The sequence below is a fragment of the Rhinolophus sinicus genome, chromosome 8, assembly GCF_057876585.1.
Source record: "Rhinolophus sinicus isolate RSI-liver-muscle chromosome 8, RSI-T2T, whole genome shotgun sequence".
Taxonomy (NCBI): domain Eukaryota; kingdom Metazoa; phylum Chordata; class Mammalia; order Chiroptera; family Rhinolophidae; genus Rhinolophus; species Rhinolophus sinicus.
Window position 1 is genome coordinate 3,715,264 of NC_142508.1, and position 27,845 is coordinate 3,743,108.

General features: G+C 60.1%; 1 protein-coding gene across 10 annotated transcripts in view; it reads right to left on the minus strand.

Moving 5' to 3' along the window:
* Positions 1 to 854: 854 nt before the first annotated feature.
* AGAP3 (ArfGAP with GTPase domain, ankyrin repeat and PH domain 3) overlaps positions 855 to 27,845 on the minus strand; it is a 48,252-nt gene continuing 21,261 nt past the window's right edge. For 2 of the 10 annotated variants that reach the window (XM_088799797.1, XM_019712815.3), the window contains exons 3-18: positions 27,603 to 27,690; positions 27,362 to 27,447; positions 27,119 to 27,260; positions 26,600 to 26,734; positions 26,325 to 26,452; positions 24,600 to 24,758; positions 21,152 to 21,244; positions 16,412 to 16,516; positions 10,737 to 10,905; positions 6,724 to 6,843; positions 4,963 to 5,100; positions 3,112 to 3,266; positions 2,939 to 3,029; positions 2,581 to 2,803; positions 1,668 to 1,923; positions 855 to 1,555 (exon numbers count right to left, since the gene is read on the minus strand). In XM_088799797.1, the coding sequence (XP_088655923.1) occupies positions 1,349 to 1,555; positions 1,668 to 1,923; positions 2,581 to 2,803; positions 2,939 to 3,029; positions 3,112 to 3,266; positions 4,963 to 5,100; positions 6,724 to 6,843; positions 10,737 to 10,905; positions 16,412 to 16,516; positions 21,152 to 21,244; positions 24,600 to 24,758; positions 26,325 to 26,452; positions 26,600 to 26,734; positions 27,119 to 27,260; positions 27,362 to 27,447; positions 27,603 to 27,690 (2,295 nt within the window). In that variant the 3' untranslated portion in view covers positions 855 to 1,348. Of the gene's footprint in view, positions 1,556 to 1,667; positions 1,924 to 2,580; positions 2,804 to 2,938; positions 3,030 to 3,111; positions 3,267 to 4,962; positions 5,101 to 6,723; positions 6,844 to 10,736; positions 10,906 to 16,411; positions 16,517 to 21,151; positions 21,245 to 21,403; positions 22,340 to 24,599; positions 24,759 to 26,324; positions 26,453 to 26,599; positions 26,735 to 27,118; positions 27,261 to 27,361; positions 27,448 to 27,602; positions 27,691 to 27,845 lie in introns of those variants that run through there. The other 8 variants (XM_088799798.1, XM_019712816.3, XM_088799799.1 and 5 more) reach the window with 5 other exon arrangements.

Genomic DNA, 27,845 nt, shown 5'->3' on the forward strand with positions numbered 1-27,845 from the left:
ACGAGACTGGGTGAGAAGGCCCACTGCAAAGTGGACGAGGTAGGAAAGACTGATGGTTCTGGAATGGTATGTAGTACGGGGGAAGCTATGGAGCTAGGAATTTGGAGCTTTGGGGTTGCAACTCTATGAGCAAATTAAGGAACATTCGTGGCCCCTAACTTAGGAAGTTCTCACCCTTCAACAGGTACAGGGGTTTCCCCTAGGTTTTCTTTCTAGAATAACTAAGGGATAGAGGAAAAAGCCGGGGCTCTGGATTCTGCCCCAGCTTGGCAAGGTGATGGGTATCAAGGTGACTCTTCTGCCACCTGGACCCTACTCCTCCCCGCTCCTCAAAAGCAAAGCCGAGGCATGAGCCCCGAGAGAGGTGCCGCCCTACTAAGCACTTACCCTGCGGCGTCCTCAGAACCTCCTGTGCGTTGACTCAGGGACCTCTCTGTCCATCTGGCTGTGTGGGCTCGTTCCCAGACTCAGCAAGGGGGACAGTGCTCATGCCCGTTCTTTGGGTGAACTTTGGCAAGTACATGGCAGGGCAGGAGGTTACTGCCATGATAGACTATTGCAGAATATAAGGAGACTAGCTGGAAAAGTTTTTTGGGGGTGGGGGTGTGAGTGGGGAAGAAGCTTCCAGAGCTCCCATCAGGGTTCATTGCCAGCATTGCTGACAAACTCAACTACACCCCAGCAGGAGGGCTGAAAGAAACACATGTGGAAGGCTGAGGGGAGACCCTCTGGGCCTCAGACCAACTGAGAGGGGAGAGAATCCCAGAGTACAGACAGAGAAAAAGAGAAGACAGGGACAGAGAAGTAGAGATGGGGCATTTTGGGAAAGGCAGAGATCTAAAGGGGCAGACAAGGCCGCACACAGTCTGCTTTATTGGCTCATTACACGCACACGAAATATGTACACACACATAAATAGTCCAATGTACACATTTACACGGGGCTCACAGATCACCCCATCTCTCTCATCCAGCACCCCCAACCTGTGCCCTGGTGGCTCCACTTTAGGATGAAGGTTTGCAGGGGGCTGGCACTAGAGGGTCGGAATCTGGAGGAGGGAGAGGTCCTGCTCCCCTCTCCTCACAGGTACCTCCAAAGGGTCCTGTCCCTTCTCAATGGCACCGTAGGGCAGGAGGCTAAATACCTCTACACCGTCTGCTGCGGTTCAAATCCCAGACATCTCTGATCGTCTCCCCCACTTAGCTCTTCTCCTCACGGACTCTCCGTTTTCTTCTCCTTCCTCCTTTCTGCATGTGCCTGCTGCTCGTTCTGTGTCTCTGTTTCCCCAGTGCCTGGAGGGAGGGTGGTCCCCAGGCTACGCAGTCCTTCGGGCCCGTCTGCCTGGGCCTTAGAGGAGGCTAGGACTTCGGTGCAGCTCGGCAGAGGTGTTGGAGCCGTTGGCAGGCTCTCTGTTGGGGGCAGGTGTCAGGCCACAGCCCTCCCCAGGGCAGCCGTGCTGGATCAAGATGTCTGCGCACTCCTGGCTGCCGGCCCGGCGCGCGTAGGCCAGTGGGGTCAGGCCCCGGGCATCCCGGCTCCTCACGTCCACCCCGTACTGCAGGAGAGAGCACATGTTCACAGTTGGCACGACGTGGCGGGAAAGGGGGGTTCTTGGGGACACAAAGGGGACGAGGAGGCCCGCGTGGGGGAGCGGAGCCCCGGCTCACCCAGATGAGCAGCTGCGTGAAGACCACGTTGGCCATGGCGCTGGAGAGGTGCAGCGCCGTGCGCCCGTCGCCGTCCCCGTAGGTCTCGTTCACCTCCTCCTTGGACCCGTGCGCCAGCAGCGTCACCAGCAGCCGGAGGTCGTCCTCCACCACGGCCCGGAGCAGCTGCTGCCCCAGCGGCACGTCTGAGCTGGGCAGCGGGGCCAGGAAGAGCTTCTGTTCGTACTTGGCCCGTATCCAGCGCTCTTTCTCCTCTCTGCAGTCACAGGTCCATCGAGGCACGAGCCGCAGAAGGGCCCAAGGGCGAGGGCCAGGGAGGGAGGGCGAGCAATGCCACGAACATCCCAAAGGGAATGAGGAGGAAATAGGGAGAGATCGTCAGAGCTGAGGAGCCTCAGAAATCAAGGGCATACGGAGGGGCAGTGGGCAATGCAAGGGGTGTGGAGGAAGCTGAAAGGAAGGAACCCCTGGGGGCAGCAGGGATGGGGGAGGCCGAGAGGGCAGGAAGATTCCAGGCAGGGCTGTGTGGCAGCTTATCTGGCCCTGCTAGAACAAAGCGGGTGGGAGCCTGCACTGGGGGCCCACGCACCACCCTATCTACCACCCATTCTCCCCATCTCGGAGCTCAGACTGGGGCCTTCGCACCACAGAGCAGATAGGGCCCCGCGCATGCGCCTCCTGCTGGCCCCCTGACCTGCTGATAACGACTGAGAAAGGGCCTGTTGTTGTGAGGCGCCTGAGTGACAGGCCAAGAGGGGGAGGGGAACCCCAAGGGGCCAACTGCCAAGCAGAGCAACGGCCAGTCTTAACCCTTCTGGCACTGTCACAGCCACTCGGCACCATCCCCGGTTCCCCATGCAGGAGCACCATGTCCCCTCCCTGTCTGGCCAGCTTCACGGTCCCGTCCACTCACCTGCAGGCGTCGGGCCCTGGCTTTGCATAGCCATCCAGGGCCCCCTCCCAGACACTATTGGCCAGGGCATTGCCCATGGCCGTCATGACAGCCAGCAGCTCAGGTGGCCAGTCGTCCAGGTCGAGGGAACGGACGCGGGACAGGTGAGCTCCCAGATGCCGGTGGGTCCCCGAGCACTCGATGCACATCAGGGCGCCCAGGTTCAGGCTGGCCCAGTCGGGGTCTAGGTGAGGAGAGAAGCACGATGGGGCCCGCGCAGCCAGTGCGTCCACGGCAGAGCCCTCCCTGCCCTCCCCCTGGGCCCCCCGGAAGCCTCCTGCTGCACCTTCTCTGCCCGCCACCCGGCTCTGGCACTCACTGGGGGCGTCGCAGTCGATGCAGAAGCTGTTGCCACGTACGGTGCGGACGGCCTGCACAGCCAGAGCTGTGTTCTGGTTCCCCAGTCGAGTCTGCCACGCGGGAGAGAAAAGGGTGGCTAGTCAGTCACAAGGCCACCTCCGGGACCCACCCCACTCGGGCCTCCGTGCCCACCTTGTCCTTGGCACTGCGGCAGGCCTGCAGGCTGGCGAGGATCTGGGCCTGCACGCTCTGTACCCACAGCTCCCGCTCCTCTGCCGTCGACGCCTCGAAGTGCCACGTCTGTCCCGTGAGGGACACCACCACGAATTCAAACGACTCCTCTGCCTCTGTGGGGTCGGGAGCAGTTAGCACCATCACCAAAGCGTGCCACCCAGAGACATGCCATCACCACAAGTCCACTCAGTGCCCTGCTTTCCTGGCACTCCTCCTCCTCCCTGGCCCCGGCCTCAAGGACCACGCCTCCAGGGCAACTTGCAAGGGGGCTGGGGAAGGGGGGCAGGGAGCAAACTTGCAAGAGTGTGTGGAGCCTCCAGCCTCCATCCCTGACCACCTGTGGAGCCTGGGTGACAAAAGATGGAGGTGCAAGGTTTTGGCATCAATGGCACCGGCAGGAATGGGTCTAGAAATCAGAGGACTGCTTCCTGGAGAAAGAAGACCTGAGTATCTGGAGAATCATGTGACTGGGTGCTAGGAGGCAATGCTGGGAAAGGGTGGGGGAGGCGGGTGTGGGCACCATCCGTACATGTCAGCTGCAGCCGCCTCATTTTGCAGCTCATTAAACCCAATATTCCTGACGCCGTCAGCGTGGGGCTCCTGGGAGCCGGGCCCCTCCCCCACTACCCTGGCATAGAAGGGCAAGTGCATGGGGAGAGAGAGGTTTTCTCCACGAACTAGGGTGTGTGAGCAGATAGGGACCTGGGGACATCTGCAGTGACAAGCACGTGGGCTGGACTGTGACCCCACGCCCTGCTCCGCAGGCCCCCAGAAGACAGCCACCTGCAGCTCATTCCCAGCAGCCACGCCCCATGGCTGAGCAGTTCTTAACAAGCCGTGTGAATGTGTCACGGGGCGGAGGGACAGCTCAGGTACCTGTGGGAGGCCCAAGGCAGAGCAGCCTCTCACCTCAGTGACACTGAGGTCCCCTGAAGTCCCCCTGAGGCCTCCTGCTCTAAGGGTCCCCTTAACAGACCTGCCTTCCCAGAGAAAGAAAGCTGGCTCCCTTTCTTTCCCCAGGCCCTACCGTTCCACATCACCTTGCTCTCAACACAGCCTTCGAACTACGTCATCTCCATGATTTGGGGCTCAGTTCCCTGGGCCAGGGGCACCCTGTGCCATAAACACTGAAGCATCACCATATCACAGGTTGCCTGGGAAAGGTGGCTCTTTCCCACAGAGGTGGTCTCTGCCCACCTACCCACACCCCTAACCCTGACAAGCAGCAGAAATGAGAAACTAGGCGTCAGTATGTCACTTATTTAGGACCCGGGAGACTCCACCACTGAGCAGAGGGACACTTTGAAGATACTTCTCAGAAAACCAGAGAAGCAGCGCTGACCTGCCCATAAAGGATTATGCAAAAGGGCCTGTGGAAAAATGAGGAGCTGGAATCCCTTAGCCTACAGACCACTCAGGAGACTGCCCATCAGTACACACATGTTAAACACCTAGCATGTGCCCAGCACGCATTAAACTCCATGGGTGATACAAGAGACGCAGAAAACATAGGTCCTGCTTTTCCGCAAGTCTTAGAAGAGCTATTGTAGGAATAGCCTGCGGTCTTTTACCTTCTATAAGAATAAAAGAAGCTCATGTTTTAACAGAAAGGGTTTAAATTAGGCAAAAGAAAGCTTTCCTAAGATACCAGGTCTAGATTACCAAAAGAAGTTGTGGAACTACTTTTACTGGGAATTGTTACTAGCAAGTGCTTAATCTACCACAGAAAAGGGTGTTACTTTTAGGGAACTATCCCCAAGTCCCACTGCCCACCTCCTGGGCCCCGGTTTCCCTCTGGGTCCCCCTAACCTTCAGCAGCACTGCTGGGGCCATCTGGTCGGGGGGTCCCGGTGCTCTTTTTCCTCCGGTGCTTCTTCCGGTTGGAGTGGGGAGATGGGGGAGGCTCCAGCTTGGGGCTGGAGCTGAGCACCTCAGCTGGGCCACTGGCTGGTGAGGGGAGAGTCGGAGAATTGTGGGCAGCAGGGAGGGTGGGGACAGGGCACCAGTCCTGCCTAGTGCCCGTGGCTGCACCACCCTGAAGTACCGCTGGGCCACCCTGGGAGAGCCAGACTTACACCCTCTCCGGGGGAGGCCTACGCGGCCAGTCCCAACCCCAAAGCCTCCCCAGCCTGGGTGGAAAAGGTGGGGAGAGGAGAGTGTAGGAAAATCAGGCAGAGGCGGATAAAGGCGAGGAGGAAAGGTTGCCTTCTGCAGCCTGGAGGGGTGGAAGGCGGCCCAGGGAACTCACAGGGGGCTGAAGCCCCAGCATCTCCGCACCAAATTTATCCTCAATCACACTCCCCGCTCCTCACAATTAATAGCAGAATTAGAAACAATCAGGGAGCTGCCTAATTACTGTCAATTAGAGCGCGCTAATCAAGCTCCCGTCTCCCACACCCCGCCCGGCGCTCACCACTAAATGTCAAACTTCATTAGAGGCAGACACGCTCCCTCCCTCCCTGCCTTCCTCCTAACAGACTCAACAGTGGGGCCCCACCAAGGCCAGCACCAGCCTGGGGATGGTGACCCAGGAAGGGCCCTCGCTCCCCTTCTCAGGCCCTGCACTCACTGCCCGGGAGCTTGCACTTGGGTCAGGAGCTGGGAGGGCCCAGGGCTTCCCTATGGTCCCAGCGCAGGCGCAGGCTGGGGGGTCGCTTCTACAGATGGGCAGCCTGGCTGGGTAAGGCCTTCAGGAGGCAAATCAGGGAGAAGACTTAATGGGCCTCCAGCCCCGCGGGAAGCGGGATGAGGGGGCAGGTTTGCAGGCAGCCACCTCCTACCTCCTGGTACCCTGGGGTCTCCTCCCACTTACACCCTCACTTAGGAAAGGAGGGCAGAGCTGCATCCATTTCCCTCTTAGCCTTCAGAACTGCTGCCGGAATCTGTGGCTGAACAGTTAGGATATGAATGAGAGAGAGGAGAGGGGGAGAGGGAGGGTGGAGGAAGAGAGAGAGGGAAGGTACTCGCTCAAGAGGCAGGAAGAAGAAATAAGGCGTTGAGATGCGAGTAAGGTACAAAAATGGACAAAGGGGTCAGAAAATGAAGAACAGCCAAGGAAAGAGGGTGGGATGGAGAGGGAAGATGGGGTTTTCAACCACCGAGACAGGTGGGGCCTCAGCCTTTCGGGGTGGGAACACTACCTTTCCAGACTACTCCCTGGATCCTGTCTGCGGGGACCCCCTCTGCCTGCAGCCAGTTGCTGCCTTCAGAGCGTGTTTAAAGCCCCCAGCCTCCGACCTCCCCACTCAGCCCCGCTTCCCTGTCCCCCTGTGGTGAGGCTGATGAGCTGGCTGCACAGGGGGCTGATGGGGATGCCAGAGCCACCAGCATCACTGCTGGCGGCTGCGGAGAAGCTGCAGAGGGCGGGTCTCCAGCGCCAGCCTTTGGCGAGGGCCTGGGGGCCAGGGAGAGCCAAGGGGTAAATGGGCAGGAAGCAGAGGCTGGAGGGGATTAGAGCCCCAAGGGCTCCACTGGGCCCCTCCCCCTGGCCTGGGCCAGATCCCATCACACCCTTGCAGGTGCAGATGCAGCAGGGCTGCCTTCCTCAGTCCCTTAATGGGTCCTGCATACCTGGGGGCAGGGCAGCGGCCTCACTCCACTGGTCGGCGCTGGAAACAGAGCAGGAGCGCTGATGGAACCCCTCAGGGCGTGGGCCAGCCCAGGCTGGGCTGCTGGTCAAGTGGGGGGCACCTGGGGGGGAAGGGTCAGACTGGGAGGGGAGGCTGGGGCAAGGGTACACATAGGCTTTCCTGAAAATACCGTTTCCCCGAAAATAAGACATAGCCGGACAATCAGCTCTGATGCATCTTTTGGAGCAAAAATTAATATAAGACCTGGCATTGCATTATATTATATTATATTTTATTATATTATGTTATATGATATGATATATATTATATATATTATATTATATTATATTATATTATATTATATTATATTATATTATTATATAAGACCCGGTCTTATAGTAAAATAAGACCGGGTCTTAAGTTTTGCTCCAAAAGACGCATCAGAGCTGATTGTCCCGCTAGGTTCTATTTTCGGGGAAACACGGTAGGGCTGTGGGCACAGCTTTTGAGAAACTGCAACAGAGGCTAACCAGAAATGAGAGGAGCCTGGGTCCCAGGTGCCAGGCCAGTCCTAATGGAGAACCAGAGGCCTCACACAGGCTCTCCACGCCTCAGGAGGCAGCCAGTTCCAGACTTCGGACCCCTCCTCGGCCCGTGAACATAAAGGTGCACAACTCTGTCCCCTCCCTGGGATCTTGGAGCTGGATGTGTGAGGGGAGGGGTAGTGACACCCCCTGCACAGCAGTGCCCCTCATCTGGCCATTATCGCCAGCCCCCTTCCCCTCCTGGTCACGGCCCTGTACCCTAGATTCTAATCCACAGATGCTATTTGCTTTGCCTCAGCTTTGCTGCCATTCTGACGAGAAATAAGTGTATCAAATTCAAGTAATTATGTCTAATTAGTATTAGTAATTATCCTGTTGGGCTGGAGAAAATTAATCTTTGGTTTCCCATCAGGGAAGAATGGCAGAGCCAAGGGGAATGGAAGGCTCCAGGCGTGCCCAGGCCCAGGCAGGCAGGGCCATGTGTGCCCTCAGAATTCTCTCCCTCCTCACCAGGCACTAGTCACTTGTGGAGAGCTCATGGAACAGCCACGGGGCTGCCCTCTCAGGGCCAGCACGGAGGCCAGAAGGCCACGGCGGTGGGAGGTGAGGGCAGGTGGGTCCTACCCGAGGAGTTTGGACTGAAAGCCAGGACCTGGCCAGGTGCTGGAGGTCAGTAAGGAGTCAGAGACAGGCCTGCAAGCTGGACAAAGCCGGAGAGCAAGCAACACATTGAGGGCTCAAGCCAGCCCTGCGAGCACACGCGTGGGTTTTCTGGAAGCCTAGGGATGGGAAGCTGTGAGCTGAAGCCACTAGAAGGTAAAGGAACAGGCCGGACATCCCCGACGCTCTGGGGACAGCACGACACTGAAAGGCGGAGGGCAAGTTTTGTGTTTCTCTTGTATTTGTCATAACACCCAAGGCAGGACCAGGCACACAGTAGGTGCTTATTAATATACGTGGGGCGGAGACTGCAGCCAGTCTGTTTCCAGTCTCCTCAAGGCAGGATGCTGATGCTTCCTCTTCAGAAACCTGCCCCCCACCACCTCCCGCTCTGGCCTAACAGGCCCCTGCAAACATAGCTTTTCTTGGAGTCAGGACACCTTCTGGGGGGCGGGGGGGGGGGGCAGCTCAGTTCCTAACCTCTCAGACACCTCGCTTCTCCCCCACTCCTGCTGCCATCCCCTCCTGGGTTCTAAATCTTATTCCCCCTCATTCCTAGCCCCACCCAAAAATCGCAAGCCCAACTTTGTCCCCCAACCCAAAACCCCAAGGGAGGAAAAGTGCTCTCCCTTTTCTTTGTTAATTCTCCCCTCATTACGCCTGCAATCCCACAATCAATGTGCACTGTAATTGTCGAATTTGATGCTAATGATTAATGAATTAAACATGGAGCCATCAATTAGTCCTCGGAGGATAATTCTGCATAAAGCAGCGGATAATGTAATTACAGTAACAAAGATAATGAGATGTTAACATCGCCCGGTGAGCAGGAGACATGTGTGTGTGCATGAGGTCGGTGTCGGCGTGTGGCGGAGGGGACCGGGCTGGGGTGAACGCCGGTGCGTGTTCTGGGGACGTCGCTGAGGGTGTGTGGGTGCTGCGTCCCCCTTCTCTGTGGGCCGCTTCTGCTCCCCAGGTGAAGGCTTCAGGGCCCGGCAATGTGACTAGACAGTGTCTTATTATTTCTCTCCTTTAGTAACAGCCCAGCTTTCCTCTTGCTACCCACCTTCAAGGAAATGTTTCCCTCCAGGACCCTTACCCTTTCTCCTCCTCTGGCATGCAAGGAACCTCACGCCAGACAGGAGTCTGCCACTCGCTGCCTGGGGGAGCTCCCAGGGCCCTGGTGGGTCCCCAGGCCCCTCCCCTGCGTGCCAGCACTTTGCAGCCACCCTGACCTGCCCTCGGGCAGAGCCCCGGGGCCTGCACCCTGCAGGTCTCTGCAATCCAGCCAGGAGCCAGACCCCTCCCGCAGCACAGCCGCACGGAGGCCACGGGCACCCCTCCCCGATGCAGGGGTGGTCTTTCTTGCCTTAGTTTCCTTCCTTCCTTCCTCCCCTTCAGACACCAGAGCTCTCCCTTCGCCCAACTCAGAGCTCACGGTGGCTGAGGACAGCAGAGCCTCTCCATCAGGCACACTTAGGTTCAAACCCCCGCTCTACCCCTTCCTGGGGGCTTTACAAACAACTTGTTACGCCTCTCTGAGCCCTTGTTTCCTCACCCATAATATGGGGACGACCATCCCCACAAGGTTGGGATACAGGGCCTGCTGTGGGGCAGACCTCCTGTGCCTGGCACATGTCGCTCAGCGGGTCCCAGTGCCCCAGGCCCGGCATGCCTCATGGCAGGTGCTCAGGGCCCTCCTCAGGCAGGAGCACACTCAGGGGGCCGTGGTCCAGCCTACCTTCCTGAACCCCACATTTCTCTATCAGAATTTTGAGTGAGGCAGTTCTTCGGGGCCTGTCCCATCCATCCTAGGGTCGCCTGCTCACAGAATGTCTGCAGCAGCCTGCTCCCATGTGACAAGCAGAAGCACCCCTACATCTCCACCTGCCCGGGGAAGGCAGCACACCTGTGCCACGAAGCGCTAAGCCCGGGGCAGACAGTGGGCAGGACATTGTCTGGGGCAGCTGTTTCTGGGCCAGATGAAAACAAGACCCAATTATCTAGGACAACATGGGGTTACTGAGGACTTGGGAAGAAGGGCCCAGAAGCCACGCTATGTCTGGGGCAGGGCACTGGGCATGGGAGGGTCAGCCCTCCAGAGAGCAATGTGGCTTCGGCGCCAAGGGCCAAGGGAGTGCACAGAGCCAAGGCCGGGAAGGAGCGCAGTGCCTGCCTTTCACCTGGACCCAGTATCGTCTGGAAAGGTAACCACTGGCCAAGGCAGAGCTGCCACCTCAAGTTCACACGCTCAGGCTCTGGCTCTTCTCCCCAGACTGCTGGGCCTCCAGCTTCTCTCTGAATTCCGTCCTCCCTGAGCAGAGGTGCTACCTCTCACTGCAGACTGAGGACGTCTGCCAGGAGGACCCCGGGCAGCTCTGTCCCCCTTCAGCCCCCACCCCATCCCCACACAGCAAGCTGGGCAGAGATGCTGGCCACGCATGGCAGAGGTCCTGTGCCCTCCGTCACCTGCCTCAGCTCCAGATGTGGAGGAGAGATGGTCCCAGGACCACGGATACCACCTGTCAGCACGAGGCCACCTGGCCCCATTCTGATCTCCGAATCCCCTTCCGGGCTGTACCTCGGCTTCTACCTCTAACTACATGAGGGCAGCATTTTGGCAAATGCGTTTAGCTGAGCTGCTCCTGCAGCACAATGGCGGGTGGCAGGCATGTTTAATGCCCTGAGGACCCAGCCGAGAAGGAGCGAAGCCCCTTCATGCCTCTCCCAGGCCCCCATCGCAGCACCCACCCTCATTCTTCCAGAAAAGGAAGATGCTGGCCACCCCCCACCTCAGCAGCCACCTCACCTGCGCCCCCACCCAGCTGTGTGTTACTCCGCTCCAAGGCCAGCCCGTTGGCCCGGGGGCTGGTGCCTGGGGCTGTGGCAGGCGTGGCTCGGGGCAGGCGCTTCCCTGGCACCTTCACGGTGGTCCGCAGAAGGTCGATCTCCTTGCCGTGGATGTTCTGCATGTAATCCTAAGGGCCGCATGGGTGAGACAGACGGACAGTCGTCAGGACAGCTCCCCGTTGGGCAGCGCTGGTCTCCAGCACTAACCCTCCCGACTCTAGGTCTCCCCGCTGTGCTGCCCGGGAGCGCGAGGAGGCCAAGCCCAAGCGTAAAGAGCAGGCCTGTGAGGCCGACAGAATACCTCCAAGTCCAGCTTTCGCATGCAGCTCTGGGGCGGGGGGGGGGGGGGGGGGGCGGTCAGCCAGGAGGGGTCAGAGTCAGGGGCGAGAGAAGGGCCTGGAGCAGAGCTGAAGCTCGGGCTTCCGTTAGGGAAGACGGCTCAGGAGGCAAAGAATTGGACCAAGATGGAATTTAGGGAGAGGAACTGACAGACTCCACAGGATGCGGACGCCTGGGTTCCCCGGGCCCTGGGTGGCTGGCCACTGAACACCAGCCCAGGAGTCTGCAGAAGCTCCTACCACCACTTGGGGCATCGAGAACTTTTACAGCCTGAAACAGTTTCCAGTCCTTAGAACAGTGCCTGACACAAATACGTGTTGAAGCCTTTGACTGTTCTTAGGAATTATGAGGCCCAGGGCTTCACAGGTCGTAGGGGGATCCCTCCATCAGCAGTGACAGTAACGACCGTTATCGTCATCACATCTCCTGCCCATTCGGGCGCCGGATAGTCACTGCACCGCAGCTGTATCGTCTATATAATCGTCACACCATCCAGGAGGAAGGTGTCACTATACCCACTTTACAGAGCAACAAACTGAGGCTCACAAAGGTTAATGTGCCCACAGTCGCACAAACAGAAGGCGGCGCCAGACTGAAGCCCAGGCTTTTCCACTTCCCAAGGCTGTGCACGAAGGGCCGACTTCCTCCCACCCTGCCCTCCAGTCAGCACCTGGAGGGCCCGGAAGTAGAGCAGTGGGTGAGTGGGTGAGTGGGTGAGTGGGTGGGTGGGGGGACCCAGAGTGGAGCCGCTCAGTGCTTTGATACCACCATCCCCGCTGTTGGCACCTCGGCCTGGGCGCCTCATAGTGGAGTGACCACAGGGTGGGGGGGGGCCACTGCAGAGCAGAGCGCTGTCCCTGCCCCGAGGCTTCCGCCAGGCCCCACTGCTTCTGGTCTCTCCTTCCAGACTGCTGACTCCTGTCCCCCCACCCCCCGCCCCCACACCGGGGACTCCCTGAGAGCAGAAGCTGGGGGGTGGCACTGATGACACTTTGCACAGAATCCCACTGATCGGACTCGGCATCATCTCCTCTTCCCTCACGAGCACCTGTGGGACACCTGGTGCCCAGACAGCACCCCTGGGCGCACAGCACCGTCTCGGATGCGGCCTTCATGTCCTGACACAGCCCAGCCCTCCTACTTCACCCACTCTGGGGCGTCTCGCCGCCCAGCCTGGGGAGGAGCAGCCCCCAGAAGCACGTGTCCAAGCATGTGTCCCCTCCCTACAGCTGTGGGTGGCGTCCGTGCCCTCCTGCCACCACCCAGTCCTCTGAGGGGCAGCGCCGGATACATGGCCTCAGGCACACCTTGCTCTGAGGGTGTTTGCTTCACGTCTCAGAACGTCACCGAGCAACGTCACCGAGAGGTCACTGAGCAGTCTCCACCCGCTCCGCTGACAGCTTCACACCCCAACACGGCTGTCCCCTGCCCTAAGCCTCACCATGGTGGCTGGAAAAGAAACCACCCCAGGAGCCCCTTTCCTGCCACCCCAGTACCCACTCTAGCCGTCCCTTCCCAAGCAAACTCGGCCCACCACCGGCCCTCTGTCCTGCTGTCAGCCTGGGACCCAGTGTGTGATTGCACTCTCGGCCCGCCCCACGCCAAGCCTCTCCGAGCACCCGGCTCCTGCACATACCTATCCTGCGTCCCTCCACACAACCTGCTCCAGACAACTGTCAACAGCCGGCTGGGCCGAAGCCACAGCTGCAGTCCCTCTCCTGGGGGTGGGGCTTGGGCTGCTCTAGTTCACAAGGAGGTCACAGCAGCTGCAACAGTTTTCAGGCCCCACGACAGCCCTGGATGCCTGGGCTGGGACATGGCAAGAGAAGCTGACCCCATGCCAACAACAAGCGCTGCACAGAGGGACTCCGTTCAGGGCCAAGGAGCCAGACGCCAGACAGAAGGGGAAAGGACGGTCGTGCTGGCATCTCTGACCGCGTGGACAGGCAGTCTCCGCTCCCTCGCGGTGCCAGGCCAGCTCCAGGCCTGAGCGGAGAGATGGAACCCAGCCCAAGGAGAGTGCGGCGACGAGCTCAGGAGCAGCAGCAGGACAGGAGTGTCAGGGGCAGAGCAGCGTTTCCCTCCGTCAGCAGAACGGGGAGCGCGGCAGTGGCAGTGGTGGCGGCTGCTCAGGAGAGCGGTCACCACGGCTGCCTTTATTACCCACCATCAAACAGCAATTTCTTCCCCAGCCTCCTCACTAATTACCCAGCCAGCGTTCTCATCTCGTTTTATTACTGGAATTAACAACGAGTTCAGAGCGTGGAAAGCTATTAAGATGTGTGATTAAGCCACATTCAATTAGTTTCTACAAACAATTTAATTGATGTTGCAGATAGAATTAACAGAAGGTGATTGTGTGAATGGCTCCGCTGGCTGCAAAATGGGGGAGGCTGTGACGGGCTCTCTTGGGCCAGGCAGGATCGGGCGCGAGGCCCGAGGCTTGCCCACCAGCCATGCAGACCGGCCTCCATCAGCAGGTGAGTCACCAGCACTGCTGCCCTCGGGGCTCAGGAAAGCCGTCCAGGGGGACGGGAGCCGGGCTAGGCCGACAGTTCTGCGTGTGCCTCTGCACGGCGCCCTGCCAGGGCGGCTCACAGGGAGGCAGGGGGCCTGCTCACGCTGGCAGCTAAGCTTGCTCAGGTGGGGAAAGACGGCAACGGGGAGGTGGAGGCAGGTAAGCCAGCAACAGGAGTATAGCGGCACACCAAGGAAGGAAATCAAGGAGCGAGAGGGGTGGCGGGAGAGAAGCAGCTCTGTGCAGAGCAAACTCAGGTCGGTTCACAAAGCCGCCCGCTGCGACCCTTGGGACCTGGCTTTCGCTCACGTTACCACACAGTTCTGAGTCTGATTCACGTCTCCTGAATGAGACGAGAAGCACCTACAGGGCACGATGTCACCGTCTGCATGTGCCAGTTCCTCCTGGCATGCGGTGTGGGAGGAGCACATGCATTTTGACCCCAGAGCCGAAGGGCAGCCAGTGAAGACGTGACAGACGGGGAGTCCAGGCTCTCAAAGGAGCCTCTCGCTCAGTCTCGTCACGAGAGCCGGAGCCGGGGCCTGGTGTGCTGGGCCAGCAGAGCCAGCTCGTAGGCTCACCTTGCAAGAAAGCAAGGACGGGGGGCGGCCGGTTCGCTCAGTTGGTTAGAGCGCGGTGCTAATAACACCAAGGTTGCCGGTTCAAGCCCCGCATGGGCCACTGTGAGCTGTGCCCTCCTTAAAAAAAAAAAAAGAAAAAGAAAAAGAAAGCAAGGACGGACTGGCCTGGAGCCCCTGCCACTGCAATCCTGTCCCAGGCCTCAGAACACTAAGCTACACACAGTTCAACAAGCGCGGTGCTAGGGGGACGGGGGAGCTCAGACACCCACCCTGACCCACCTTAAGCGACAGTAAGTCTGGGCAACATTTGCCTTGATTCGAACCGTCCAGCGACTTTCTCAGGTGCTCTTTGCACATGCACAAAACTCTGGGTAATGTTTAGAGTCAAAGTCACGGGTCTAAGTCTTAGCTCAGCCACTGGCTGGGTGACTTTGATGACCCAACGAAGCCCACGAGCCTGGGCTCTGCAGTCCAGGTGTAAAAGCAGCACTCCCTTGGGCCTCTCCCGCTCTTCCTGCACCCAAACCCAACACTGCACCCCACGCGACCCTCTCCTCCGTGTCCCAGACCCCACCATCACCCCTCCTCTCACCCTGGGGCCTGGGGACAGGAGAGGGGACAGAGCGCAGTGCCCAGCTCGGGCAGCACAAAGCAGAAGGAACAGGGAAGAACACAGCAAAGGGGAAAGGCTAAGGCCCCCTGCACACAGGTGAGGGGACCTGGATGCTTCAGACGAGCCAGTTCCCAGCCCAGCAGGCAGGACCGTGCCTAAGCAGAGAGCACACGCATCCTGCCTGAGTGGGGGGACAAGCAGCCCAGTTAGGAGGCACCAGTGTGGGCTCCACCTCAGCCTGGGCGCGGCAGCCCCTCGGCTGGCAAATACCGTGGTTCTGCTCTTTCTGGTACTGACTCTGCACCCACAGGCGGTGCCTTGGTGTCACTGCTTTTCCTAGTGACCCTGCAGCCTCTGCTGGTGTCATCTACTCAGCAGTGGGAACAGGTCTGAGTGCGAGAAGAGACAGGAGCAGGCAGAGGATGGCGCTGAGCGTTTGTACGAAATATCTGAGGTCCCCTGGGTGTGGCCCCTCTTCTAACGCTGTCCCCCAGTACCCTGGAACCGGCTCGCGCCCTGTGGAGTCAGGGAGACTAGGAGCCAACAGTCTAACTAGGGCCATGCCCTGGGCCAAGGGGAAACGCCAGTGCCCGAGGAATCAGACACGGGCCAGGCTGGGCTCTGGCAGGACTGGAAAGGGACTGCCGCTGGCTGTCCCCAAGCCAGGCCTCTGAGTGTCTCAGTAGGGCTGTCCGGGCGGTGCCTGACCAGCCTACAGCCGGAACCAGCCAGAACCTTGGAGCTCGGGTCGGGCCCCCCTGACACCTTGTACAGAGTCAAAGGCAGGCAAGGGACCCTGAGGCAGGCCCTGGGCCTCTGGGCCGGGGGTGGGGCCAGCCCACGTGCTGTGCTTGAGGGGCTTCACAGGAGAACTCATTAGCCCCACAGTGGGGTGGTGACAGAGATGGATTCTGGTGACAGCTGTGTGCTGGAGCCACGCAGTGAGGGGAGGGGGAAGAAGGAAGGGTGGGGGGAGCCACTCTACAATCACTGCAAACCCCCACCCCGGGCCATAGGCCATACACCCCCAAACCCCTCTACTCACAAACAACGCCACCTCACTCTGCTCCTCCCAGGAGGACCTGTCCAAGGCCCCAGGCAGTTCTCCAAAGCCCTGGCTTCACCTCTTGCTCTCCATCATCCCCGGCCCAGGAGCCCAGGGCTCCCCCACGGGTGTGGCTCCTTAGAGACAACTGGCTGGCAACACTGGTACCCAACTGGCTGGCAACTTTAGCAATTCTGCACAGATGGGCCCAATCAGCTCTTGAAACAAGGAGAATGTAGGGTGCAGAACCTGACTGCCCATACCAGCTTAACCTGGGTGATCACCCCCAGGGGAGAGTTTTCTCCAATGCGCTTGGCCACAGCTCAGAGCTCTAGTGTAAGCCTTCGGCCCAGGCTGAGGCTTGGGGTCTATGCAGTTCCCAAGCCACCAAAGTGAGGTCCTTTCTCAACTCCAGGGAGAGTCTTGAGCTGAGACTCTTAGGTCTGCTTCCCTTCCATCTGAGAGTCAGGCCCTCCACGCTCTGCTCCTATCCACCTGCCCCCAGCCGCCCCCAGGGCCAGCCCTCCCCCAGACTCACGTGCAAGCTGGGGTGGTAAGTGAGCAGCCCGTTGTCACACAGTGTCACGTACTTCTTCTTCCACTCCTTGTTCAGGGACTTGCCACTCCGCTTCAACAGGATGCCCTGAGGACAGAGGCCAAATCAGAGACAGGAGCCAGCCCCCGGGGGCCACCTCTCCGGGAGGGGGGTGTCTTCCCTTCCCAGGCTGTGGAGCTGTTTCAGCAACAACAGGACGTGGGGTACAGATGGCCTCCTAGCAGGGGTGGTCCTGCCTGGACCTCTCCAGTGGCACAGAGCCCTTTGGAGGGCCCTGGCCTTCTGCCCTCTGTGGAGGCCCCAGAATAGGGCAGAAAGCCCCTAGCTGTCCCCAGAATGCCCGAACCCCCAAGACAGGCAGCGGGAACACCCAGATATAGAACCCAGCAACCAGATTCCCCTCGTAAGCAGATAAAGCACCCCGAGTACGGAGGTCAGATGAGCGTGGGGATGGATAAGAGCTCATGAGAGCAGGTACTTGTGTGTTTTGTTCACACTTAGCACTGTGACAATGCCTGGAACACAGCCGATGCCCAGGAAACATCTGTGGATGGGTTGGGAGAAGCCAACCTAGGCTGTGCAGCTGTCAGAGACCCTGAAAGTGGGCCGAGGAAACGCAGCCATACCCAGAGGCAGCCTTTGCTGCCTTCCGCTAATGACAACCCCTGAAGATGCCCTTACCCGCCTCTGGTCTCTCCCTGGAAGAACAGTCTGCAGGAGAGAGAGGGGAGGGACAGGAGCTGGGGTGGGGAGAGGACAAGGCCTGCCATGAATGTACATGCGGCAGATTCCCCAAAACCAGCATCACCCCGCAGGCCGTGCTCCCCACAGATGCCTGCCCCCCCTATACACACAGGGGGACAGCCACACAGAACCACAAACTAGGGACCAAGCGAGGACAAGTCAGGATCAGCATTGGTCGGGAGAGTGGGAAAGCACCCTGAATCCATACCAACGGGTGTCAAAGAGGAAGAACTTCAAGAGAGAGATGGACCCAGTGATGGGCCCAGTAAGCTTGTCCCTTAGGAAGGGAGGGCCCTGCCCTCAGACAAGCAGGAAAGTCGGGGTTAAGAGATTCAGGTGTGATGATCTCACTTTGATGAGGAATCTAACAGAATAAATGAACAAACTAAACAGAAACAGACTCACAAACAGAGTACAAACTGATGGTTGCCAGACGGGAAGGGGTTGGAGGGCTGGGTGACATAGGTGAAGGCATTAGGAAATACAAATTGCCAGTTACAATAACAATCACGGGGATGTAAAGTACAGGACAGGGAATACAGTCGGTGATATTGTAATAACTATGTATGGTGTCAGATGGGTACTTGACTTATTTGGCAGGGGGGGACACTTCATAAATTACGTGGATGTCTCACCACTGTGCTGTACACCTGAAACTTATACAATATTGAATGTCAACTGTAATTGAAAAGTAAATTGTTAAAAAAAAAATTCGGGGTATGAGAAAGCGGGCAATCTCTCCGGCATCAACTGGTGGTGGTGGGGGAGTGAGCCCCAATTCCATTCCACCTGCCCCCGGAGTTCTGCCAAATACAAGTCTCAGCCTGGAGGGATTGCAAACAGGTGATGTGGGATGTCCTGCCTGATCTCTCCTCCAAGGAGGGAGGCAGGTGGACGACGGCTCTACTCCCAGTCCCTATTTTTCCACCTTCCTTCCGTCCGTCCTCCCTCCCTCTTCCCTTCCTCCTTCCACCCTCCTCCTGCAGCCCCCATGTGAGACTGGAGGTGGAGGACCTGCCATCTGAGGACACAGCCTGCTCAGTCTGGGGGACCCCCGTCCTCACAGGTGCTTCCTAAGACAAGTGCTGTTAACGGGACCCTCACTCCAGAGAGGGGTGGCTGGACCATGCAGCCTGTGAGGGGCCTAGGTGACCTGCTTCTGGGAGTGACATCCACCCCCTCACAGGCCAGGGAACAGTACCTCAGGCCCCCTCCCCTGGCTGCAGCTTCCAAGTCTCATTCCCACTCCCTCCCGGAGAGTGGTGTGGAGGCCTGGCTGCCACCCTACAGCTCCTCAGGTCACTCCCTCCTTTTCCATGCCCGCCCGCCTTTCCTGGGACAGACCACACTGCCTTCTCAAACCCTCCACACCCAAACCCTGCCCTCCCTCCTGGGTGCAGGCTCTGCTCCCCCTTCTAACACCAACTAGCCCTTAGCAACAGACAAGTCGTATCACTCACTGCCTGGGCCTCAGTTTCCTCAACAGGTAGGGAGTGTGGACTCACTTACGGAGGCCCTCCCTCCTCCGAGCAGGAGCCCACCAGTCACCAGGGGGCGGGCGCGGAGGGAAGCCCTTTCCTACAAGAACTCTCGCCCCTCTTCACGTGGGCCTCCCAGGGAGGAGGCGGCGGTAATGAGCTCGTTAGCCGGCAGGCCGGGCGGGTGTGGGCGGAGCGCAGGGCTGGGCGGAGAGAAGCCAGTGCAGCTGGCCCGGGGATCGACCTGCCGCCCACTCCCCTCCCCGCGCCCCTCGCCTCCCGGCCCGATCCGCCGCAGCGCCAGGCCGGCCCAGCACAAAGCTGGGCCAGCAGGGCCTGCCTGCCCCAAGCCCCGGTTCCCGCGCACGTCGTGCGTCCCACGGAGAGAGAAGGAGCTCCAGGGGTTCCCGCTCCCTCCCCGGCCGGCCCGGCTGCGCACGGCGGAGCAGGAAGCAATCTGGGGCGGAATGGGAGCGGTGCGGAGGCGACAGCCCCCAGAGGACCCGTTCCCGCCGCCGCCTCCCTCCCAGCTCCGCCAGCCGGCTTAATTGCGGAGTCCGGATTGATTGGGAATGCAAATGGCAACTGAAATGCAATCTCCACTCCCAGCAGGAGCAGGGGGGAGGGGAAGGAAGGCGTCGGGAGAACGGGACACCAGGCGGAGAAAGACCGGCCCTGGGCACAGGGAAGTGTTGGGGGTGGGACGCAAGGAACGGCCACCGGGCTGGGAGAGGCCCCCAGCCCAACAACAGGCAGGCCCCCAAACTGCCTTGTGTGATGGGCAGCACATCAGCACCAGCGGCGCTACCTGCCTCTGGCCAGCAGGGCGGCCCAGGGCCCTGGTGGCCTGTGCAGCATCCGTCCTACTAAGCGACCCTGAGGTTTAGGGACCTGTAACACCCATGCGACCTAGCTGATGCCCCCACGGGACCAGAGCCCCAGGTGCTGCTTCATGGAGACAGGGCTTCCGTTCCCACCCCACAGCTCCTGTTCCCCACATGTGGAGTCTTCAGGGAACAGATAGGTCAGCCCCACCTCTACGCCAGGCTGGACCAGGCATTGGGCCTACCTTTATCTCATAGCAAAGCCTGGGGAAAGTGTTCTCACTATTTATTAACCATGCACACACTCAAGATGCACATGTCCGTCCCCCTCCCACCCCCCCTGCAGAGAGTGACAGTCCTGTGTGAGCACATTCCCATCACCTGGCAGAGATCTCCTAGCGGGCGCTCTGTTTACACAGTCTCAGAGACAAGCGATCACACCGTCAATAGGTTTGTGGGGGCCGGTTGTGCACCCACACACACAAAGGGACAGGGAGGAGGCAAGCACTCACCCAACAGAGCCGTCCCTGCCAGATGTGAGCACAGTGACATCTCAAGGGAGGGCTGAAGCAGAAACACAGGATGCATACCCACGCAGTGGCCCCAGGCCCCTGACACATTCCCCGGGCTCTCCATTCTAAATGGACCTTCACTGCGGGCTCAGAACCCAATCTTAACACATGAATTCTGGTCACACTGCCCAGGGGCACCAAAAGCCCCTGATTGGAGGGCCAACCCTGACCACAGGACCTGGCCAACTGGAGCTCTCATGCTCTGCCTACACCACTCTCCTCTGTGGTCAAAACCTGACAACATGGCCCCTGGAGACATGGCATCTCTAACCCCTGGCTCCCAAGGTCTTTGCCAAGCCAGCATCCTGTGGGTACAGCAGACTGACAGCCAGGTGGGCACCTCAGCCTGCAGGCTCTTGCTGGAGCTCCTGAGGGACAGCTCCTCGACTGACCCCCATCCGCCCAGCAGTTCCAGGGCCCTGCCCCGCCATCTTTGCACAAAGGCACCCTCCATCCTTCAATGTCCTTTCCAGCACTGGGACCCACAATAGGTCTGGAAGGATCCAAGTTTCTGGCAGCCCAGCCCTGCCAGGCAGTGACTCAGAAAGGTGTTGGGGAAGACTAGGAGGTAGCACCTCAACTAAGTTTTTTCCTTTACAAATAAACGGAAGCCCCCATGGATAATAAGACTATGCCACAGAACCTAGGGGAAAACCAGCCCTCAGTATGCCCTTCAATGCATACACCTCGGGGTACTGTTTTGTGAATTCTCTTCCTTTTCTGGGAGAAGAAAAGGTAGGCCGGAGAGCCCAGACTCAGCCCTCTGGCGGCGACAGCGGGTCTCCCCCTCCGCGTAGCCCAACACCAGAACTACCAGCCGGAGAGCAATTGAGGACGGCAGGTGGCTCTCTGCTGCCCTCCGGTGGTGGTGAGGAGGTACAGGCAGAGCCCCGTGAACAGGCTGCTCCAGCCACAGGCCCAGACCTCGGTAAACGCTCAAGCCACTCTTCCCAAAGGTTGGCCCTTAGAAGGAGCTCAGGCCTGGCAGGAGGCGTGCTTGCCTTTTACACTGTCTCCCCTGTCACAGAGGCCTGGTAAAGAACCATCCTCTAGCGTTTCCTGGGCCTTCGCTCCTCTCTAGTTGCAGCGGAAGGGAGTGCTAACCTGTTTGATGGGGATGGCCCGGCCACTCCCGATACTGTCCACCTTGCACTCGGCGGCCTTTTTCTCCCGGTCCAAGTCGGCACCCTTTCGAGACTGGAAGAGAAAAGAACAGGCGTGTTAAAGGGGACCAGGGTCGGCGGGGAACAGCTGCCCACCTGGTATCCCCAGCCCTCCCGCCCTCCCTCCGCCTGGGCAGGCCCTAGCAGTGGGGCGGGGCCGGGGCGGCGGGACCGGGAAGGAACTGAGACCACGAGTATTCCAATGGGTTTATTCTTACACACGGCACCATACAGAGCAGCACAGGTCACTGAGCCGGGCCCGCCCCTTACAAAAGAGCAAGGACACGAAATACCGAGAGCGCGAGAGGCGCGCAGCCCAGGGGGCTGGGGCGTAAGAGAAGGGAAGGGGCGAGGAGAGGTGGACAGTTGGACTGAGGGATAGCCGGGAGCACAGGGCACGACAACCGGGGAAAACAAAGTCCAGAAGTGAGCGGGCAATGGCCCGTCTGCGGCACAGACACCACACGGCACGTTGCACCGAGCTCGTCGGCCTGGCCCGAGGGGCACAGTGGATGGAGAGAGAGAGGAGAGAGGCCAGAAGAGGCCCTGCGCCCCTGCCAGGCTCCTGGGGCAGAGCCCGCCCCAAAGCGGATCCTAGGAAACGGGGAGGCCAAGAGAGGAGAAAGGCAAGCGCGCGGCGGTGGCTGGCGTCCAGAGCCGAGCAGGAACGCAGAAGTCCATGCAGGAAGGAGCAGAGGAGGGGAGGGGCGGGAAAGCTCCCCCCAGGAGCAGCTGGGCGGGGCCGGGCGCTCGGACGCCCCGCCCCTCTGGGCGTGTTGCGCTGGCCCGGCTTGGGCGTGGGGCGGGGCCGAGCTCCCTTCTTCTCCATGCAGCGAGCCTGGCGCAGCGCGTCCAGCCGGGCCTGGTCCCCGGCAGCCCCCAGCCGCGGGCTCCAGCTTCCTAGCCTTCCCTGGGGGTGGGGGTTAGTTACAAAGGTTCCTGTGGGTCTCTGGAGTGGGGAGCACGGCGGCCGCTTCTCATCTGAGAGCAGTCCCAGGGCCCGGCCCGCCTCCGGCCCCGCACAGGGGACAATGTCCAGAGGTGCTGTGTGTCACCACCTGGTCTTCTAATTTGGAAGGAGTTGGAAAGGCCTTTTTGTTGATGAAAAGTTGGAAACAGTGGCACATATCTGCAAATATCGAAAGAATAAAGATTTTGGCAAGTTATACTCAAGCCCCGCGTAAGTTGGTCAGCACTGGTGAGGGCAGAGACCCAGGCGCCTGGGGAGAGGCGGCAGCGGTGTGAAGAGAAGGAGGAAAAGGAGGAGGAGGAGAAGGAGGTGGCCCGGCTGCCGGCTGTCCGTCTTCGGCCCCACGTCCCTCTTGTCCTCCCAGGCTGCCAGGAGCCAGGGCACAGGGAGGGGACCAAGGACTGCAGCAGTGGGCAGTGGAGCCACAGCAGCAGGGAGAACTGGGGCCCAGGCCGCCACCTGCAGCTCCACCATCAGCACTGGCCCCGGGCCTCTCCTGGGCGCCACAGCCTCTGCCCCTTTGGCCCAGGAAGGAGGAAGGTGGATGGGGCGGCTGCCACCGGGTCTCCGGACAGAAGAGCCGGTTGGGGACAGAGGGTGCAGCCTGCACCAGCCAGACTGGTGAGCCAAGAGGCCCCCAACCACCAGAGGATTCCCCAGGAGCCCAGAGGGGCACACCCCATGGCAGGAAACAGGGCAAGAGTGGCAACAAAACAAGTACATGAAGTCATGGGGGAGACGGGGGATGTCAATGGCCATGTCCAGCAGGAGGGTCACAAGGCCACCAGCCACAGAGCAGGCGTGGCTCTGCTGGGGAGGACGATGAGGTAGAGGGGGTGGCCCCAACAGCGACGATGAGGGGGAGGGCCCGAGATGCACCCCTAGAGACGGACACGTCTGGAGGCCACCTTCGGGGACAATGGCGCAAGTGAAGTCACCATGGAAATAATGGAAAGAAAAAATAAGGTCGCCACCATGAAGATGGAGAGAATGGGAGGGCCCGCAGGAGGATGGGAGGCGGAGGCAGCAGTGTAGCAGGCAGCAGAGGGCACGGGGCAGGGAGCGCCGCGGCGAGGAGGCCGTGAGCTGGGCATGGGCGGCGGATGGGGGAGGATCGCGTGCCCTGGGAATAGCAGGACTAGCAGCAGAGGAAGGTGGGAGGTTAAGAGTGGTGTTGTGGGAGCAGGTGACTGAGGCAGGGTGCCAGGGAGCAGGTGCCGAGGGCACAGATGGCGGTCACCAAAAACACAGGCACCCAAGGGCTCTACAGCGTCAGCAGCAGCAGCAGTGGCAGCAGATGTGGGCACAAGCAGGCAGCCCAAGGCCCTGCGAGTCTCAATGGGCGTGAACAGAAACAAGAAGCTTCGAGTCTACGCAGGGTCAGGGCTGGGAGTGCAAGGCGTGGCAGCAGCTGTCAGCAGAAAGAGGGTCGTCAGCATGGGTGGGGAGGGGGCGCGTGGCAGGCACGGGATGGAAGCAGGCAAACCAGGCACAAGTGTGCTGGGCGGGCGGAGGTGAGAATGAATGCGCGAGGCCTGGGAGCACTGGGTCTGCTGGGCAGGGCTCCGGAGAGCCTGGCGGGGGCCTGGCCTGGCAGGCAGGACACAAGGCCAGGCGGAGAGACCAGCCCTGATGCTGAGAAAGAGGCACACTGAGTGACGCAGCAGGACAGGGCGATCTCCTGTGAATCCACACGGCAGCTCACCCACCTGTATCTGACCCAAGATCCCGGAATGGTCCAGCCAAGTCCCAGCTGGAGGGGGAGCGTGTGGGGGTGGGCACTGTGTGTCAGATGCTGGGTGTGGACAACCAGCAAGCTCAGGGTCCCTAAGAGCTCAGGGGCCGGGCCCCGAGCAGTGAGAGGCATGTGGGACCCCGGGTGTGAGGTCTGCAGAGAGGGGAGAGAGAACTGACCTGGGGTCGGAGGCAGGGTACTGAGGCACAGAGGCCTGGGGAAGATGCCTAGGGCTTTGCAAGACCATCCGCAGCGGTGGGGGGAGGCGTGGGGTAACGTGGATGGGAGGCCTGTGCCCTGGCTCCTGCTCTAGCAGCCGGCCCCTCAGTGCACAGCCACAGGAGGCAGGCTGTCCGGGGAGTGAGCCGACACCTGCAAAGGTCCCTCAAGCCGGCCAAGAAGCCCGAAGGGGTCGGGAGAGAGGATGGGCATGTACGACGGGACAGGCAGGTGTGTGTGGATGTGCTGAGGGCGGCCTGCTGTGGCCTCAGAGGAACAGTCTGGAAGAGGATAGGTGTGGATGAGGGCTCTGGCAGGGACCTACAGAGCTGTGTCTGTGTGAGGAAGAACGGCAGGGGGCTCCTCCCTGATTCCGTGGCTGCTGCCTCCTCCCCTCCTAGCCGGGCCCTACCTGTTGGGTGGAGGCAGCGGGGCAGGTGGGAGGGGCGGGGCACGGGCACATACCGTGAAGATGTTGGAACGCCGCTTGGACTGCTTGCGGATGGGTGTGGGGGTGGAGGAGGCCGCGATGGTCTCGATGCGCAGCTCCCGCTGGCTGATGCTGGGGGTGGAGGGGACTGAGGATGAGTAGTCGCTGAAGGCGCTGCTGCCGCCATTCGTGGCCTAAGGACAGAGAGGGCTGCTGAGGTGGCTCTGGGGTGGGGTGCAGGGGCAGGTGGCAGGTGGGAGCCGGGAAGCCCTGCAGTGTGGGGGGCCTGGCCTGGGGCTCAGGGCGCAACAGAGGTGGCACTAACTCCTAAAGGCGGTACTGAGGGGAGAGGAGGCCTGGCCTGGAGGCCAGCAAGGACCAGTCGTCACTGCACTAGGCTGCCAACTGTGCCAACCAGGAGCTAAGTCAGAGGCAGAGGCTAGCAGGTCAGAATCAGTGACAGAGGCCGGAAGTGAATGTGGAGTCTTGGCTCACAGGTGGGTCTGGCTCGAGGTAGCAGGTCGCCCTGGAGGAGCTCCCCAAAATCGGTGACATATATGAAGGACGTGGGGCTCAGGCCAGGGAGGATGAGGTTTGCTTGGGGCAGTGTGTGTGATGGGAGAGGCACGCAGCGGAGCCATGGCTGAGCGGGAATGCAGCTCAGACTGCTGTCAGAGCACATGGCAGAGAAGGAAGAGGGCAGGACAGGAAGGGAAGATGGAAAGGGTGACAGGATGGGGACAGGAAGTGTACAGCAGTGTCCACCCCAAGGCTCAGGAACGGGCATAGTACAAGCCCTGCTCCCTAACTGCCCCCACGCCGGTCCCTGAGTATAGAATGTGTCCGCCCTGGCAGCCATCCTAAGTGCACAAAAGGAGCAGAGTACCCGGACTGAGCCCCTCGGCTGCCAGGGCCCCTCCCTGGGTAGGGCCCATGTGTCCTGAATTCTGTCGGCTGAGGAGGAGATAGTGAGGAAAGACCAATGTCCTCCTTTTTCCCAAGGGGACACTTTCGGGGGGAAGCCCGGCTACCTTCTAAAGCGCTAAAGGGAGGAGTGTGGAAAAGCAACCAGGCTGTCAGCAGGAAGCGGCAGGAGTAAAGCAGCAGCTGCTGGACAGCTCCAGCCCGCACAGCTGTGATGGCCCAGCGCTTTCCACAGAGCAGGGAATGGAGTGGGAAATGCTCTTACGGAAGGATGCTCTGACGCACATGCCAAGGGCCAGAAAATCACCTGGCAGCAGGCCAGAAGTGGACAGGTACCCAGGTGGTATTATGGGAGGGACCCTGGCAGGACTGCCTCAGAAGTACTCTCAATATCCCCCAGGGCATGAAAGCCATTGGTCCCTCTGGGGCAAGCACTGCCCTCTAAACGCAAACACTGCCAGAAGGCCAACAGTGGCAGGGGCGGGGCCGCACATGCTTCCTGGTTTTGTCAGGGCTGGTCCCCAGCAGGCCTACAAGTGTACCCGTGTGCCTCTGAGTCTGCCCCCGGGAGGCAGCTCCTGAAACAGCTCTAACAGTGCCGACTAGAGTGAACATTCAGTTGCCTCAGCTGGAGTGCTGCTGGGTGAGAGGGTGGCGAGCAGGGATGGGACACTAGCACGATGAGGCCAGGCCAGCCATGCAGGTGGCATGAGCTGGTGCTTATAAACCATCCGCAAGGCAGGAGACTAGCCGAGGTGGGGACACGCAGGCAGACAGACAGTACAGAGAGGGAGGGCCACAGCGGGCAAACACGGGGAGGGGGAGGTGAGCAGTACCTGGTTGATGTGCACGGCCGGGATGGAGGCAGCGGACACGGCCGAGTGGCTGGGCGAGTTGGGCAGTGACTTGCAGGGCCCTATGGCCAGCTGCTGCTTCTTCCGCAAGGCCACTACCTTCTGGGCCACTGCAGGGGACAGCAGAGTCAATTACCCCTCTGGGGAGAAGGGAGAAGCCCAGCTTAGAGCCGCCCCCCAGAGCACACAGCCCCACTGGCCAGAGGGCCCTCCTGAGCCCGCTCTGGGGGAGCCATCCCACCTGGTACCCGAGTTACCGTCCTGGAAGACGCGCTCCACGTTGAGTCCATAGGTCGCACATGTCTCGTAGTAGGTGCAGCGCTTCAAGTCTGTGGACAGCTTGCGGGCCCTGCTGTCATCAATAACCCGGGGGTTTGCGGCACTGATGGCGTCTGTGGACGTGGGAGGGTGAGGGTTTACTCAGCCTGCCTACAAGCTGGGGCTGCTGGGGGGTGGGCACTTGGTTAGAGGGTGGGTGGCAAAGAGGCTGGGGCAGCAGATGACACGGAGCATGAGAACACGGCATCTGGGCCTTGTTCCAGCTCTGCCACCGGCTCACTGAGTGGAAATGAGCCAGCCATTCAGTTTATTCCTCTAAAAACACAGACACGATCGTCACACAAAGGGCAGGATTTAGCTGGGAAAGACCCAGTATGGAGCAAGGAGGACGTGCCCGTTCTGGGGCCACAAGAGAAGGACTTGGTCAGCCCTTGGGGTGGGAGCTGGGCGTTCTACCCCCTGCCCGCCTGGGGACCCAGCCCTGTAGGCCTGCTCACCCTGCGTGCCCACCAGCACCATGGGCACCTCGCTGGCATTGCGGAAGCTGCAAAGCCGCAGGAAGTAGTTGTACACTGTCTGGAAGCTGATTTCATCCTCCAGGCTGAACACAAACACCACTGCGTCCACCCAGGCAGCAAACTAGGGGGGACCGAGCAGAATTACCAGCCTCACCTGGTCACCGGCGAACTCCATACCCCTCCCCACACACGCAAGGGACCAGGGCTGGGCGGGAGCCTCACCTGGAGTTCAGGGGGGCCTCCTTCGTCCCGGATCAGCAGCAGGTAACTCTGGCCATCCACCACAATTTCCTTCTTAAACCGACCCCCTAGGACAAAGCGCATAGTCACGCCCAAGGGCCAAGCAGAAAGAAACCCACAGCTTCCAGCAGAGGCGACAGAAAGACTGAGAAGGGTGAGGGACTCACAACGGCCCTACACAGACAAAAGGGAGAGGGCCATGTGGCCAATCTGTAACGCTCACCTTCGGGGGACTCCTCCTGGACATAGGTCCCCGTCAGATAGCGGTGCACCAGGGCCGACTTCCCACTGGACAGGTTCCCCACAATGCCCTGTGGGAGAGGAAGGGGTGAGCAGTGGGCAAAGGGCGCAGGGGAAGAGACAGGGCAAGAAAGGCAAACAGCATGATAGAGAAGGGACAGTGCTGAGGGCAGGAAAGAGGGCCAGGAGGACGGGCTGCAGGGAGAGGCATGGTGGGGAGAAGGGG